Source organism: Oratosquilla oratoria, chromosome 19 (assembly GCF_046742065.1).
Source record: "Oratosquilla oratoria isolate Oo_2021 chromosome 19, ASM4674206v1, whole genome shotgun sequence".
Lineage (NCBI taxonomy): Eukaryota > Metazoa > Arthropoda > Malacostraca > Stomatopoda > Squillidae > Oratosquilla > Oratosquilla oratoria.
Genome location: NC_134795.1, coordinates 39,884,801 through 39,900,220, shown reverse-complemented (window position 1 = coordinate 39,900,220; position 15,420 = coordinate 39,884,801). Strand labels below are relative to the sequence as shown.

General features: G+C 40.3%; 1 protein-coding gene across 6 annotated transcripts in view; it reads left to right on the top strand.

The window, feature by feature from the left end:
• The window catches only part of Mms19 (MMS19 nucleotide excision repair protein), a 514,253-nt gene that overhangs the window by 47,075 nt on the left and 451,758 nt on the right, over positions 1 to 15,420 (top strand). For all 6 annotated transcript variants that reach the window (XR_012967332.1, XM_076202916.1, XM_076202918.1 and 3 more), the window contains one exon: positions 6,820 to 6,981. Coding sequence is in view for 5 of the 6 variants with exons in the window: in XM_076202916.1 (XP_076059031.1) it covers positions 6,820 to 6,981 (162 nt within the window). In the remaining variant the exon portion in view is untranslated. The remainder of the gene's footprint in view (positions 1 to 6,819; positions 6,982 to 15,420) is intronic.

Here is a 15,420-nt window from a genome sequence, read left to right as displayed (position 1 = left end):
ATCAGTTTCGGGGTGCTACAGTATAATTTTTATGCAAAAAAAAAAAAAATAATAAGAATAGGCTATACCTGCAGCCTCGTTTTCCTTATACTTAGTACTATACAAGGCCCAAAAGTCGCACTTCTCATATCTCGAAAACTAGACCTGATCCAAGGAAACGGATGGCATTTTTGGATTCAGCGCACCAAAAAACCTATGAATCGGATGACAGGTGGTGATGGATATGGAGCTGCCTTGTGTAGGCCGTATGGTCTCTTGCAGCCTCCTCCATTCTTATGTTCTTATGTAAGAAATGATAGTAAAAGGGGGAGAAGAACTTTTGGAGCAACATTCTGCTAGATATGACCATCGAATATACCTTAGTACAATGGGTTAAGGAAAATACTAGATATAGAAACAATGAGGAACTGTCAAAACTAGACTTAATATTAATTTCTGAACCAGATATCGTTAACAAAATGGAGTATAAAACACCAATTGGAAAGAGTGACCATATACTGATAGAGTTTGAATTAAAAGAACAAAACAATGTAAGAAGGAATGATGAACATAGAAAAGGAGGATTAATGTACAACAAAATGGATTTTGTAAAACTAAGAAAAAAAATTCAAACCACAAACTGGATAAATTCTCCAAAGAGGAAACAAAGATGGAAGACAAATGGAACCTATTCAAAGAAAAGTACTAGGAAGGAATTTATAAATATGTACCAAAGAAGAAGCAAAAAGAGATTTATATAAAGTGTAGGTACAACAAAAAGTGCAGTGAGGCTAAAGACAGAAGAGACAAAGCCTGGAAAAGATGGAAAAGAGACAAAAAAACATCCAAATGGCAAACATATAAAACTTAGGAACGAATATGTGAATATATGCAGGAAAGAAAAAAGAAACTATGAAAAAGATATTATAGACAAATTTAAGGATCAACCTAAACTCTTTTACAGATATATACATACATATACCAAAGGCTTTTTCCCCCTTACAAAGGAGGTAGCCAAAAAGAAAAAAGCATAAAAACCATTCCCACCCATTCCATCCCTAATACACTTCACTCCACCCACCCTCCCTTTTATCTTGGCACCTCCTGGATGATGGGTCATCCCTGTATCTTGTCCACTGCTCTGGGTCAGAGGCAGTGTCGCAAGACACAGCACATCCACAGCAAGGCCGCTTCATTAAATCGGTGACCTCCCTCCCCCCTCTCCGTCCCCTCATGCAGAAAAGAAGATGGGGAGAAATCCCTTCGGGCTGTGTCAAATTTTGCTCTCACATACTACCTCACCCCGTATTGCCCCATCCAATCCATCTCATGGATTACAACATCATCCATTTACAACCATTCTCTATTCACCCCTGTCTTCTGTCCTCTCCCGTCCTTCCTCAACAGACATTCCCCTCTTCCCCAAAGCACCTTTCACCCCATCCATCCATCTCATCCTAGGTCACCCCCTCATGTCCATTCCTTCCACATCTGCCTTCCATATCTCTTTTACTAGTCTTTCTTCACTCATTCTTTCCATGTGTCCAAATCATTCCAATACTCTTTCATCCACCCTATCTCCCAATTCCCTTACCACCCCTGTTTTCCTCACCTCCTCATTTCTCACTCAATCCAGCCTAGTAACCCCCATCATACTTCTCAGACACCTCATCTCAAACACATTCGAACTCCTCCTCTCTTCCTCTCTTATGTTCCATGTTTCTGCCCCATACAATGCTGTTGGCACAATCACTCCTTCATACAATCTCTTCTTAGCCTCCATTCCCTAATGTCTATTCCTCATTACATATGTATTACATTACATTATTACATTAGATATGTAAATGATAAATTAAAAGACAAACTCGAAATTGTAAAACTGCATGAAGGAGATAAAGAATATAAAGATGACACAGAAATGGCAGAAGTTATAATCAGACATTTCAGGTCTGTTTTTACAATTGAGAGCTCACAAATTTGGGAAGGTGGACAACAAGAAAGACCACTCTAAAATGAAAGAAATAAAGATAACACAGAAAGAAATGAGAGACCAAATAAAAAACCTAGATGTTAGGAAATTGCATGGACTGGATGGAATTCCAAATTGGATACTGAAAGTGTATAGAGGAACTGACGGACAAATTATACAAGATAATAGTCTTTTAACTCAAAGAAGGAAAGGTACCGCAAGATTAGAAAGATGCAAACATAGTACCAATGAATAAAGGAGGAAACAAAGAAGATACTACAAACTTCAGACCAGTATTCCTTACAAGCACAGTAGCAAAAATATGCAAAAAACTTATCAGAAACAAATGGATCAAACACTTGGAAGAAAATGAAATATTAAACCCTAAACAATTTGGCTTTAGAAGTGGAATATTGTGTACCACAAACTTAATATGCTTTTACTTGAGATAATACAAGAAAGAGATGGACTTGTAGAAGGCATTTGACAAAGTACCACATAAAAAGTTAATAAGAAAAATTGAAAGAATAGGAGGAATACAAGGGAAGCTAGTGGAATGGATAAAGGATTTCTTAAGTAGGAGAAAAATGAGAGTGGTACTTAGAGACAAAAATTCGAACTGGGAAGATGTGATAAGTGGCGTTCCGCAAGGCTCTGTATTGGCTCCTTTAATGTTTGCCATATATATAAATGATATGGATGAGGGAGTGAAGTGTTACATGAACTTCTTTGCTAATGATGCCAAATTACTCAAGAGAGTAAGCACAGAAGAAGATTGCAGATTACTAAAAGAAGACCTGGACAAAATATGGGAATGGAGTCAAAGGTGTGAAATGAACTTTAACATTAAGAAATGTAGTATAATGGAATTTGGAAAAAGCAAAAATAGAATATCAGGTCAATATAAATTTGGTAACAAGGAAGTCAAAAAAGTTGACTCAGAAAGGGACCTGGGAATGATTATCTCCAAGTGACTTGACATCTGATAAACATCCTGGAACTCCACACTTCCCAACCACTCCATCGATTGGACCATTTCCCACTCTAGCATTAAGGTCTCCCAGTACTATTACATTGACATTTCTTCCTAAACCCTCTATGCACTCATTTAAATCTATCCAAAAGGCCTCCCTTTCTTCCATGCTCTTCTCACTGCCCGGCCCATATGCACTTACAAAGACCCACATCTCCTTTCCCAGTTTCACCTTCATCCACATTATCCTTGAGGAAACCTCCTTCCACTCCACTACCCCTTTACCTATCTCCTCACTTACTAGAATAGCCACCCCTTCCCTCCCTCGCCCTCTCTTCACTCCTGATAACCTCCCACTTACACTCCCAAACATACACTCACCCTTCCCTTTCAACTTAGTTTCACTCAAAGCCAACACATCCAACTTTCTTCTCACAAACATACTACCTATCTCTTCCCTTTTACTCTCATCTGTACCACATCCACGCACATTAAAAGACCCAAACCTTAGGGTGCTGGCCCGAGGCCCTCCAGCACCCCTTATGCCTTTCCTTTTCGTTTTAGGAAATTGCCCCTTGGGGCTACAGGGAGAAGGATGCCTAGTCCCTCTCCCCGTCCCTTTCTTCTCGCCTCTTACGATCCAAGTGGGAAACTTGGTGGCAGTATTCTTTTCCCCCACCACATTTATCTTCAACTTCCTTCTTTCACACATCTTCCCAAAACTTTCTTAATCCCTTCTCTGATCCTGCTACAAGCATTGTATCATCAGCAAACGACTGGCTTATCTCCCATTTTTCTCCTTTTTCTTTAACCATCTCCAATCCCCTGCCCAACCCTTGCATTTCTTTCATCACCCCATCCATGTATAAATTGAACAGCCATGGTGACATGACACATCCCTGGCCAAGTCCTGCCTTTACCTCAAACCACTCACTCTCTCCATTTCTAATCCTAACACAAGCTTTACTATTATAAAAAACTCTTGAATGTTCTTGACAGCTTTCCTTATATCCCATATATCTGCAATACCTCTCACAGTGCCTTCCTGTCTACCCTGTCATAATCCTTTTCCAAATCCATAAAGGCCCAAAAAACATCCTTACTCTTTCCTAAAGCTTTCTCACATATCTGCCCTACCACAAAAATCTGATCCACACAACCCCTACATGTCCTAAACCCACACTGTTCCTCACCAATTGCTCCCTGTGTTCCTCCCTAATCCTCTCAATCAAATCCTTCCCATAAGCCTTCCCAACTACACTAAACAGATCCCTTTGAAACTACTACACTCACACTTGTCCCCCTTTCCCTTGTAAAGCAGAGCTTTACATGCAATCCTCCAGTCCCCTGGCACTCTACCTTCTTTTAGACAAACATTAAACAACCTCACCAGCCAGTCAACCATCACTGTACCTCCCTTTTTTAGACTCCCATCTAACTTAGGTGCCTTACCTGCTCTCATAATTTCAGTAACTGCTTTCACCTCATCTTTTCTTATTTCTCCATTTTCCTCATTCATCACTGTCATTTTCTGAGCACATCCCACTGCAACTACCTCTCCCTCCCTATCCTCCTTCACATTTAGCAACTCCCTAAAATACTATGACCATATTCCTCCTACTGCCATCTCTTCCATTATCATTTCTCCAGCACCTTTTACCTTTTCTTCTCTTCTTGATTTGCCTCCTCTTCCTCTCTTAATTTCCTTCAAAACATCTTTTTACTTTATTTTTTTGTTGTCATACTCTTACCTCATTTTACATTTGCTCTCTTTTTTACTTCCTTTATTTTATGCATTACTTTTCTTTTCTTTGTACCTCTCCTATGAGTCTCTCATATTTTGCAACCAAATGGTGAATGCTTGTTTCTTGTCTTCCACAAACTTCTTGGCTTCATCATCCCACCACTCACTACTGTTCATTCTGTTTTCTCCAGTCATGTGATGCATTGGTTGTCAGGGTGAGGGGTGAGATTGTTTGTTTGTATTTGTTTACCTAGTTGTATTTTGCAGGAGAAGAGCTATGCTCATAGAGACCTGCAGTTGTAGCTTTCTGCATCCAGTTCTTTCTTAACCTCTTCAGTACGGGCCAAAATCTCGCGGAGAGCATTAGCTGCCATACGTACGATGTGTCATAATAATACTCGCATCATAAAATATAGTCACCACTTATATTGATCGTTCTCTCTTTCACCCATGAATTTTGGTAATCATAGAAAATGTGATGAAGACAGTTTAGAGAGTATGTCATTACACAGGGGCAACTACAATAAATATAATCAAGATGCCGATATGGTAGCCTCGCGTATCCACTTGCTCCTCATGCCGCCTACATATGTGGCACCGTATGGAAGGGGTTAAAGTCATGTATAGTTTTAGCACTCAGTGTTTTCTCTTTCAATTTATTCCATGTATATATTACTCTGTGTGGAAAGCTGTTCTTTTTCAGATCTTTTCTGTGACTGTCCTTCTTAAGTTTCTTCTTGTGTCCTCTTGTATTTCTTCTGTCCCATTTAAGTAGATCATCCCTATCAAGGATTTCCATCCCTTTCAAGGATTTCCATCCCTTTCATAATTCAATAGATGGTTATTAAATTGCCTCTTTCTCTTCTTTGCTCCAGAGTTAATCAATTTAGTTTGTCCAATCTTTGTTCATATGTCAACTTGCTAAGTGTTGGTGCCATCTTTGTTAACCCCTTCCATACGGTGCCGCACACGTAGGCGTCATGAGGAGCAAGTGGATTCGCGACGCTGCCATATCGGCGTCTTGATTATATTTATTGTAGTCGCCCCTGTGTTTTTACATTCTCCCAAATGCGCCCTGAATCCCATTCTCTGTGGTTTTCAAAATTCGCGGGTGAAAGAGAGAACGATCGATATAAGCGGCGACTATATTTTATGATGCGAATATTATTACGTTACGTCATACGGCTGGCATTGGCTGCTGCCCGCGAGATTTAAGTCCCGTACTGAAGTGGTTAATGCTCTTTGAATTCTTTCTAGTTTCTTTATGTTTTTTATTGTACTGGGTGTCCATAGTGACACTGCATACTCCAATTTTGGTCTTATCAGTGTAACTATTATTCTCTTTACCATTCCCTTCTCCATGCACTCAAAGGCCACTTTCATTGATCTTATTAAGTTGTAGGTTGTGCAAAGTTATTTATGAGTGTTTGCTTGTTGTCTTTTTGGGGGTAAGTTGACCTTTGTTATTGCTGTGTGAGAGCGTTTTGTATTACTGTTGGATAGTGTATTGTAGTTGTGTCATGTATAATTTTCTGGTGTGTGATTGTGTTGACAAATGTTTGCCAATTTAGTGTTTTTTGTTCATATATTTTGTCATTGACCTCAGTGTTTAGTTCTTGTATTTGGTCTGTTGTGCCCTGAGGGATAATTGTGGGTGAATTGTTTGTGTAGTGTTGTTTGATGAGGTCTTGGATTTCTGGCATAACAAATTGTAATATGAGGCGTTCTCTGATTTTGGAGGGGGTGCAAAGAAACGTGATTGGGTGGTGAGATGCTGTTGAATTTTATTTAGGTTTGGGGATTGAGATGATTTTCCTTTGCCTCCAGATGTCGGGTATGGTGTTGCATGAATAGCTGTAGTTTGCAATATTGGTGAGTGCATATTTTCTATGTGGTCCGAGGTGTTTTATCTGGATGTTACATATGTTGTCCGGACTACAAGCAGACAGTGCTTGAGATTATGGATTATATGATTAGTCTGGGGAAGTAGCCTTTGGTACATAGATAGGGGTTCTGACATTAACCAGAAACTAGTACCACTTGGTATGAAAAAGATGAAAGGACAAGTCACCAATTTCAGTGATTCTGCTTTATTGAAGTGATACTGTTAACTGGTAGTGACTTTGGAAGTAAATTTTATTCATAATATTTCAGCCCCCAGGTGATCCATATGGCATTGCAGCAGAGGATCTAGTGCTTGGGCTTCGAAATTGCCTTGCCAGCAGCCCTAATTTTGCCCCATTCTGCATCCCATTGTTAGAGGAGAAGCTTAATTCAGACCTGAAATCAGCCAAATTAGATGCCCTTTATACTTTGGTAAGGAGTTGAATATAATGAATTGTTTGTATAAACTTTTTCTACATGTTTTATTTATTGTGGGTGGGAGTGGATTTTATGCATTTGTTTTTGGCTATCTCCCTTGTAAAGAGAAAAAGCCATTGGTATATGTATGTATAAATATAATGTTGTCAGTAGTTTAGTTTCAATAAGGCTTTGCCATTTATCTATTACACCTCTTTCAAAATAGCTTTCTTACTCTGCAAATTATTTTAATAATTTCTAGTTTGTAAGCATTTTAGTTTTATTGTCTCTACTCTTCTATTTTCCCCAAGCCACATCCCTGACTTTTTTTTTGCAATCTTACACCTTTTATTGAACCAGTCCTGTTTTTGCTTCTTCCTTCCACTAATCTTTGGCACATGTTTGTTTACTCCCAAGTTGTAAAATCAAGAAAGATTTCCTCTTTCCTCATTCCTCCCAGTTTGCTTTTTCATAGAATTTCTTTCATATATACATACATATACCAAAGGCTTTTTCCCCCTTATAGGGGGGGGGGTAATAATTTCTTTCAACCCTAGGTAATTTGTTTTCCCAAATTTGGGTCTCCTTTGCTTTTATGATTCATTCCTGCTCTGTTTCCTCATCCCCCAGCTTAAAGTCAGTTCTTGCATGTTCACTTTTTCCTACAAGACAAAGGCAGTTCAAGGAGTGGATGATGTCTCTTTGGTTAGTAGCAGATCTAATCGTGTGGGAATATCATTTCTTATCCAGACCACTTCCCTTACCTGCAAAGTCATTTTGTCCTCAATTGCTATAATTAACAGGGTATTTCTGTAGAAGTCTGCCTTGTCACTTCCTTCCCATTCCTCCTAGTGTCACTGCAATTAAAATCTCTAATATGGACTAAATTATTTCTTTGTTCAGTAGTTCTCTTTAGAAGAGAATTGTGCCCAATAACATTTCTTGATATTGAACTTCATTCCAAGATCTTGTCTTGGGAAGGGACATATGCCACCATGAAGTCTCTTCTGTTTTGCCCTTTAGTTCTAATTTTCAGGTGGAATGCTTCAGCTTTGCCTTTGCTCAGATTTGTTTTTTCCACCTTTATATTGATATACAGGGATGACCCATCATCCACGAAGAGCCGAGATAAGAGGGAGGGAGGGGGTGGACAGGAGTGTCGTACAGGTAGTTGTCGACTTACAACCGAGTTTGGTTCCGACAGACAGGTCGTAAGCCGATCTGGACGCAAGTCGGTCTTTATATATATACAGTATATATTACCCTTTATATATATTATATATATATATATATATATATATATATATATATATATATATATATATATATATATATATATATATTACCCTTTGAATATTATTTTTGTTACTGTGTTGAGGAAGGAAGGGAGAGGACGGAAGACAGAGGTGAGTGGAGAATGGTTGTATATGGATGATGTTGTGACTGCATGAGGAGGAATGGGCGGGGAAGTGGGGGGTGGGGTAGTATGTGTGAGTAAATTTTGACGCAGCCCGAAGGGATTTCTCCCCGTCCTCGCCTTATATGCAAAGGGGGACGGAGAGGGGGGGTCGCCGATTAAATGAAGCGGCCTCGCTGTGGATGTACTGTGTCTTGCGACACTGCTTCTGACCCAGGGCGGTAGGGCTGGGCGGGATCCGAGTACTGGACCCGAATCCACCGGATCCGACAAGGCAGGAGGGACCCGAGTACCAGATGTTGGTACTCGGATCCGCTGAGACGAGTACAAACGAATACTCAAGGATCTATTTTCCCTGTGGAGCCAAAATTCGTTATGACCACTATCTATACGAAGCATTACATTTATACCATACTTGATATTATCATTAATTAGTTACAAAGTCATATGTTGCAAATGAAATTACAATACAAAATAAACTATTATTTTCGGCTAGCGATACATGGCATACAATTTCAGTATTGCCATCGGCATTTCAAATTCTTCGGAGACTGATTGGCTGATGCGCTGTGACGTCACAGCAGAAGGTATAAATAGTGCCGCGCACTCCACGTGCAAACTTACTTGTACAGCAGTAAATATGTAACAAATATAAATCTGTGTGCATAACTGACGTATTATAGTGGACAAAATACTTCAGCAGTCAGATAGAGATTCCTTGGTGTTCCTCTTGAGTGGGATTCGCCTAGTTGGTGTGGACTCGAGTAGATGTAGCTGTGGCGATTACCAATGCCAGGCAAATACCGCGCGACTGGGATCCGACAGAGGATGTCAGTCGGATCCCGCTCCCAAACGAATCCGTGGACTCGCGCTGCCAGTTCTCCGTGCTGAAGGAAGTACTCGGATCCGGATCCGAATCCGGCGGATCCGCCTGGCCAAGTACTCGGATCCGCGAATACTTAAGAACTCGGATCCTGCCCAGCCCTACAGGGCGGTGGGCAGGGTGCAGGGATGACCCGTCATCCAGGAGGTGCTCAGATGAGAGGAAGGGTGGGAGGGGTGTGGAGTGTATTTAGGGATGAAATGGGTGGGAGTGTTTTTGTGCCTTTCCCTTTTTGGCTACCTCCCTTGGAAGGGGGAAAAAGCCTTGGTATATGTATGTATGTATGTATGTGTATATATATATATATATATATATATATATATATATTATATTATATTTAGCATACTGAAATAATCTTAGCATCTTTGAACTATGTTGTATAGCATTTTTTAACCTTTTTATAATTCTATCTGATTTTCTTTGGGAAACGTAGCCTAGACCTAAGCATACTGAATAAAATCCTATCATCTTTGACCTATGATATTTAATACTGTATTTTTTAACCTTTTTATTATTTTACCATCAGGCTTTCTTTAGGAAATGTATGCATACTGAATAAAATCTTATTATCTTTGAGCTACGTTGTTTAATATCCATTAACTTTTTTATCATTTTTGTTAGGAAACGTAGCCGTGACCTACGCATACTGAATAAAGTCCTGTCATCTTTGACCTACAAATACTTTTTTGTTGGTTAAATTAAAATCATTGCAAGGCAAAATTAGGAAAATTTTATTTCAAAACACATTCTTTTCGTTTACGTACTGTACCGAAAATATTGTTATCGACAACAGACTAGGCATAAACAAAGTTTACTGTTACATTTAATAATCGCAAAACATAAAAATACAAAATGCTGTACCGAACATATTGTTATCGACAACAGACTAGGCATAAAAAAAAAGTTTTACTGTTACATTTTATCAATTGCAAAACATATAAAAATACAAAATGCAAGGCAAAATTAGAACTTTTTTTTATTTCAAAACACATTCTTTTTGTTAACGTACTGTACCGAACATATTGTTATCGACAACAAACTAGCCTAGGCCTAAAAAAAGTTTTACTGTTACATTTTATTAATTGCAAAACTTATAAAAATACAAAATTACAAAATGCAATGCAAAATTAGGAAACATTTTACTTCAAACAAACAAAATGAAAGAATATTTAGCTGGCTGGGATGCTGATGCTGCTGGCAGCCTGCCAAAACTATTGTACTTGTGTCTTGCGGCATGCGGAGTAATTGTACTGCACTGCTAGGCATAACATTGCAATTCTATTACTCTATTAAATGTTAAATATTATTGCACTATCTCGTGGTTGTAAAGTTGATCAGTCGTAAGTCGCATAGGTCGTAAGTCGACGACTACCTGTATGTGGTGATAGAATGGGTGGGAGGGGATTTTATGACTGTTACTTTGTTTATTGGCTACCTCCCTTGTAAGGGGGAAAAAGCCTTTTATATATGTGTTATGTCACTTCTCACAACAACCATTGCACCTCCACTTTTTTCTTTCTTTTTTTCTTCCTCTCCAGAAGGTGTACCTATTGTTTCCCAAATGTAGATAAAAAATTTTAGGGGACTTTGGTGTCTACCAAACACAAAATATCAGGCTCATTTAATCTCAAGTAATCATTTATCATCAACATTACCTTAGGCTATTTTAAGTTTCCTTGTAGTGCTTCCTTTACAATACTGCCTTTACCTTAGGCTACTTTAAGTTTCCTTGTAGTGCTTCCTTTACAATACTGCCTTTCCCCCCTTTTTTTTCACAAAGGAATTACAAAGGAGGGACATGCCAACAGGAGACATTTCTTCTCCAGAAGGTGTACCTTTTGTTCCCCAAATGTAGATAATTTTTTTTAGGGGAGTTTGGTGTCTAGTAAACACAAAATATCAGGCTTGTTTAACCTCAAGTAGTCATTTATCATCAGTCTGGCTGATAGTAAATCTGCAACATTACCTTAGGCTACTTCAAGTTTCCTTGTAGAGCTTCCTTTACAATACTACCTTTCCCCCCCTTTTTTTAACAAAGGATTACAAAGGAGGAGCATGCCAACAGGAGACCTTTTGGTCCATAACTAGGTCATATGCATAAAATTATAATACATACATATACCAAAGGCTTTTTCCCCCTTACACGCGGGGTAGCCAAAAAAGAAAAAGGCTTAGAAATCACTCCCACCCATTTCATTTTCCATATATACCACTCCCCTCCACCCTCCTCCCTCCCTCCTGTCTCCCTACTATCTTGGCACCTCCTGGATGATGGGGTCATCCCTGCATCCTGTCCTAAGAAATAAAAATTATAATGATGAATAGAAATAATGATAATATAGATAATAACAAAATAGATAGGTAAAGTTAAATAATAAACAATTGGGTTAATAATGATAAATGGACAGATACATATACCAAAGGCTTTTTCCCCCATACAAAGGAGGTAGCCAAAAACAAAAGCATAAAAACCACTCCCACCCATTCCCTTCAGGCTGTGTCAATTTATTTCTCACACATACTCCCCCCATCCCCCCCTCATGCATCACAGCATTATCCATACCCAACCATTCTCCATTCACCCCTATCTTCTGTCCTCGTCCGTCCTTTCTCAACAAACATTCCCTTCTTTCCCACTGCCCCTTGTACCCCATCTATCCATCTCATCCTAGGTTGGCCCTTCATGTTCACTCTTTTCACCTCTGCCTTCCACACCTCTTTTACTAATCTCTCTTCATTCATTCTTTCTGTGTGTCCAAACCATCCCAATACTCTTTCATCAACCCTTTCTCCCAACTCCCTTTCCACCCCCGTTCTCCTCTTCACCTCCTTATTTCTTACACTATCCAGCCTATTAACCCCTACCATACTACTCAGGCACCTCATCTCAAACACATTAAAGCTCCTCTCTTCCTTTCTTATGTTCCATGTTTCTGCCCCATACATTGCTGTTGGCACAATCACTCCTTCATACAATCTCCTCTTAGTATCCATTCCCAAATGTCTATCCCTTATTACACTTTTTAATCCCCCAAGGCATTTACTCACTTCTCTCAATCTACATTCTACCTCCACCCCCACTCCTCTCTTTCCTGCCACATTTGCACCCAAGTATCTAAAACTATCCACTTCCTCTAGTCTCTCTTCCTTAATACTCACTTCCAGACTGCTGCCACTTTCTCCCCTTGTACATCTCATCACCTTACTTTTACCCACATTTATCTTCAACTTCCTTCTTTTGCACACCTTCCCAAACTCTGTCACTAACTTCCTCAATCCCTCCTCTGATCCTGCTATAAGTGCAGGGTTGTCAGCAAACAACAACTGACTTATCTCCCACTTTTCTCCATTTTCTTTAACCATCTCCAATCCCAGGGCAACATACCACAATGACAAAGTCCCACCTTTACCTCAAACCACTCACTCTCCATTTCTAATTCTAACACAAGATCTACTCTCATAAATACTCTTGACTGCTCTTAACAGCTTTCCTCCTATCCCGTATATCTGCAATACCTCTCACAGTGCCTTCCTGTCTACCCTGTCATAGCCTTTTCCAAATCCATAAAAGCCCCAAAAAGCATCCTTACCTTTTCCTATCGCTTTCTCACATTATCTTACCTCAAAATTCTGATTGACCAGTCAATCGCAATTGATGGACTACCCCTGTTATATACATACATACATATACCAAAGGCTTTTTTCATCCTTACACAGGGGGTAGCCAAACTGAAAAAGGCATAGAAACCACTCCCACCCATTCCATCCCCTACATATTCCACTCCCTTCCACCCTCCTCCCTCCCTCTCATCTTGGCACCTCCTGGATGACGGGGTCATCCCTGCATCTTGACCACTGCCTTGGAACAGAAGCAGTGTCGCAAGACATAGCACATCCACAGCAAGGCCACTTAATTAATTCGGCGACCCCCCCCCCCACCCCCACCCCCCGTCCCCTCATGCAGAAAAGAAGATGGGGAGAAATCCCTTTGGGCTCCATCAAATTATTTCTCATACATACTTCCTCACTCCCCCATCCCCCACCCACTCCCCCTCATGCATCACAGCATCATCCATACACAACCTTTCTCCATTCACCCCTATCTTCTGTCCTCTTCTGTTCTTCCTCAACAGACATTCCTCTATTTTGTAATGCCCTTTTTACCCCATCCACCTGTCCCATCCTAGGACACCCCTTCATATTCATTCCCTCCACCTCTCTCTTCCACACCTCTTTTACTAATCTTTCTTCACTCATTCTTTCCATATGTCAAAACCATCCTAATACTCTTTCATGAACCCTATCTCCCAACTCCCTTTCTACCCCAGTTCTCCTCCTCACCTCATTTCTCACTCTAGCCTAGTAATCCCTATCATACATCTCAGACATTTCATCTGAAACACATTCAAACTCCTTACTTCCTCTTTTATGTTCAATGTTTCTGCCCCATAAAGTGCTGTTGGTGCGATCACTCTTTCATATAACCTCCTCTTAGCATCCATTCCCAGATGTCTATTTCTCATTAACTTTTTTAATCCATCAGGGCATTTACTTGCTTCTCCCAATCTACATTCTACCTCCACCCCCACTCCTTTTCCTGCCACATTCGCACCCAAGTATCTAAAACTATCCACTTCCTCCAGTCTCTCTCCCTTAATGCTCACTTCCAGTCTGCTCTCACTCTCTCCCCTTGTACATCTCATCACCTTACTTTTCACCACATTTATCTTCAGCTTCCCTCTTTCACACACCTCAAACTCTGTCACTAACTTCCTCAATCCCTCCTCTGATCCTGCTGCAAGTGCAGTGTCATCAGTAAACAACAACTGGCTTATTTCCCACTTTTCTCCATTTTCTTTAACCATCTCCAACCCCTGGATGACGGGGTCATCCCTGCATCTTGACCACTGCCTTGGAACAGAAGCAGTGTCGCAAGACATAGTACATCCACAGCAAGGCCGCTTCATTAATTCGCACCACCCCATCCATGTATAGATTGAACAGCCAAGGCGACAAAACACATCCCTGATGAAGTCCCACCTTTACCTCAAGCCATTCACTCTCTCCATTTCCAATCCTAACACAAGCTCTACTACTGTCATAAAAACTCTTGACTGCTCTTAACAGCCTTCCTCCTATCCCATATATCTGCAGTACCTCCCACAGTGCCTTCCTGTCTACCCTGTTGTAAGCCTTTTCCAGATCCATAAAAGCCCCCAAAAATCTTTGCCCTTTTTCTATAGCTTTCTGACATATCTGTCTTACCACAAAAATCTGATCTACACAACCCCTACCTGTCCTAAAACCACACTGTTCCTCACCAATTACTCCCTCTGTTCCTCTCCTAATCCTCTCAATCAAGACACTCCCATAAGCCTTCCCAACTACACTCAACAAGCTGATCCCTCTGAAACTACTACACTCATACTTGTCCCCCTTTCCCTTGTAAAGAGGAACTATACAGGCATTTCTCCAGGCCTCTGGCACTCTACCCTCTCTTAAACAAACATTGAATAGCCTCACCAGCCAGTCCACCATAACTGTACCTCCTTTCTTCAGACATTCTGCATGGCATCCATCCAACCCAGGTGCCTTACCTCCTCCATTTTCCTCACTCATCACTCTCATTTTCTTAGCGCTTCCCACTGCAACTACCTTTCCCTCCCTATCCTCCTTCACATTTAGCAGCTCCCTTAAATACTCTGCCCACCTTTCTCTCACTGCCTTCTCTTCCATTATCATTTCTACATGTGCACCTTTTACCTTTTCTTCTCTTCTTGATTTGCCTCCTCTTCCTCTTTTAATTTCTTACCAAAACATCTTTTTATTACTTTCAAAAATTTCTGTCATACTCTTACCCCATTTCACATCTGCTCTCCTCTTTGTTTCCTTTATCTTACGCTTAACTTCCATTCTCTTTACTTTATACCTCTCATATGATTCCCTCGTCCTAATTTGTAGCCAATCTATGAAAGCTTGCTTCTTCTCTTCTACACATTACTTTGCTTCCTCATCCCACCACTCACTACCCTTCCTTCTATTTCCTCTTGCCCTCCTTGTTCCACACCATCTTTCCATACCTTATGACTCCCTCCATGAACCATCCCCATTCCTCCACTCCTAGTTCTACTCTATCCTTCACTCCCTCCCACTC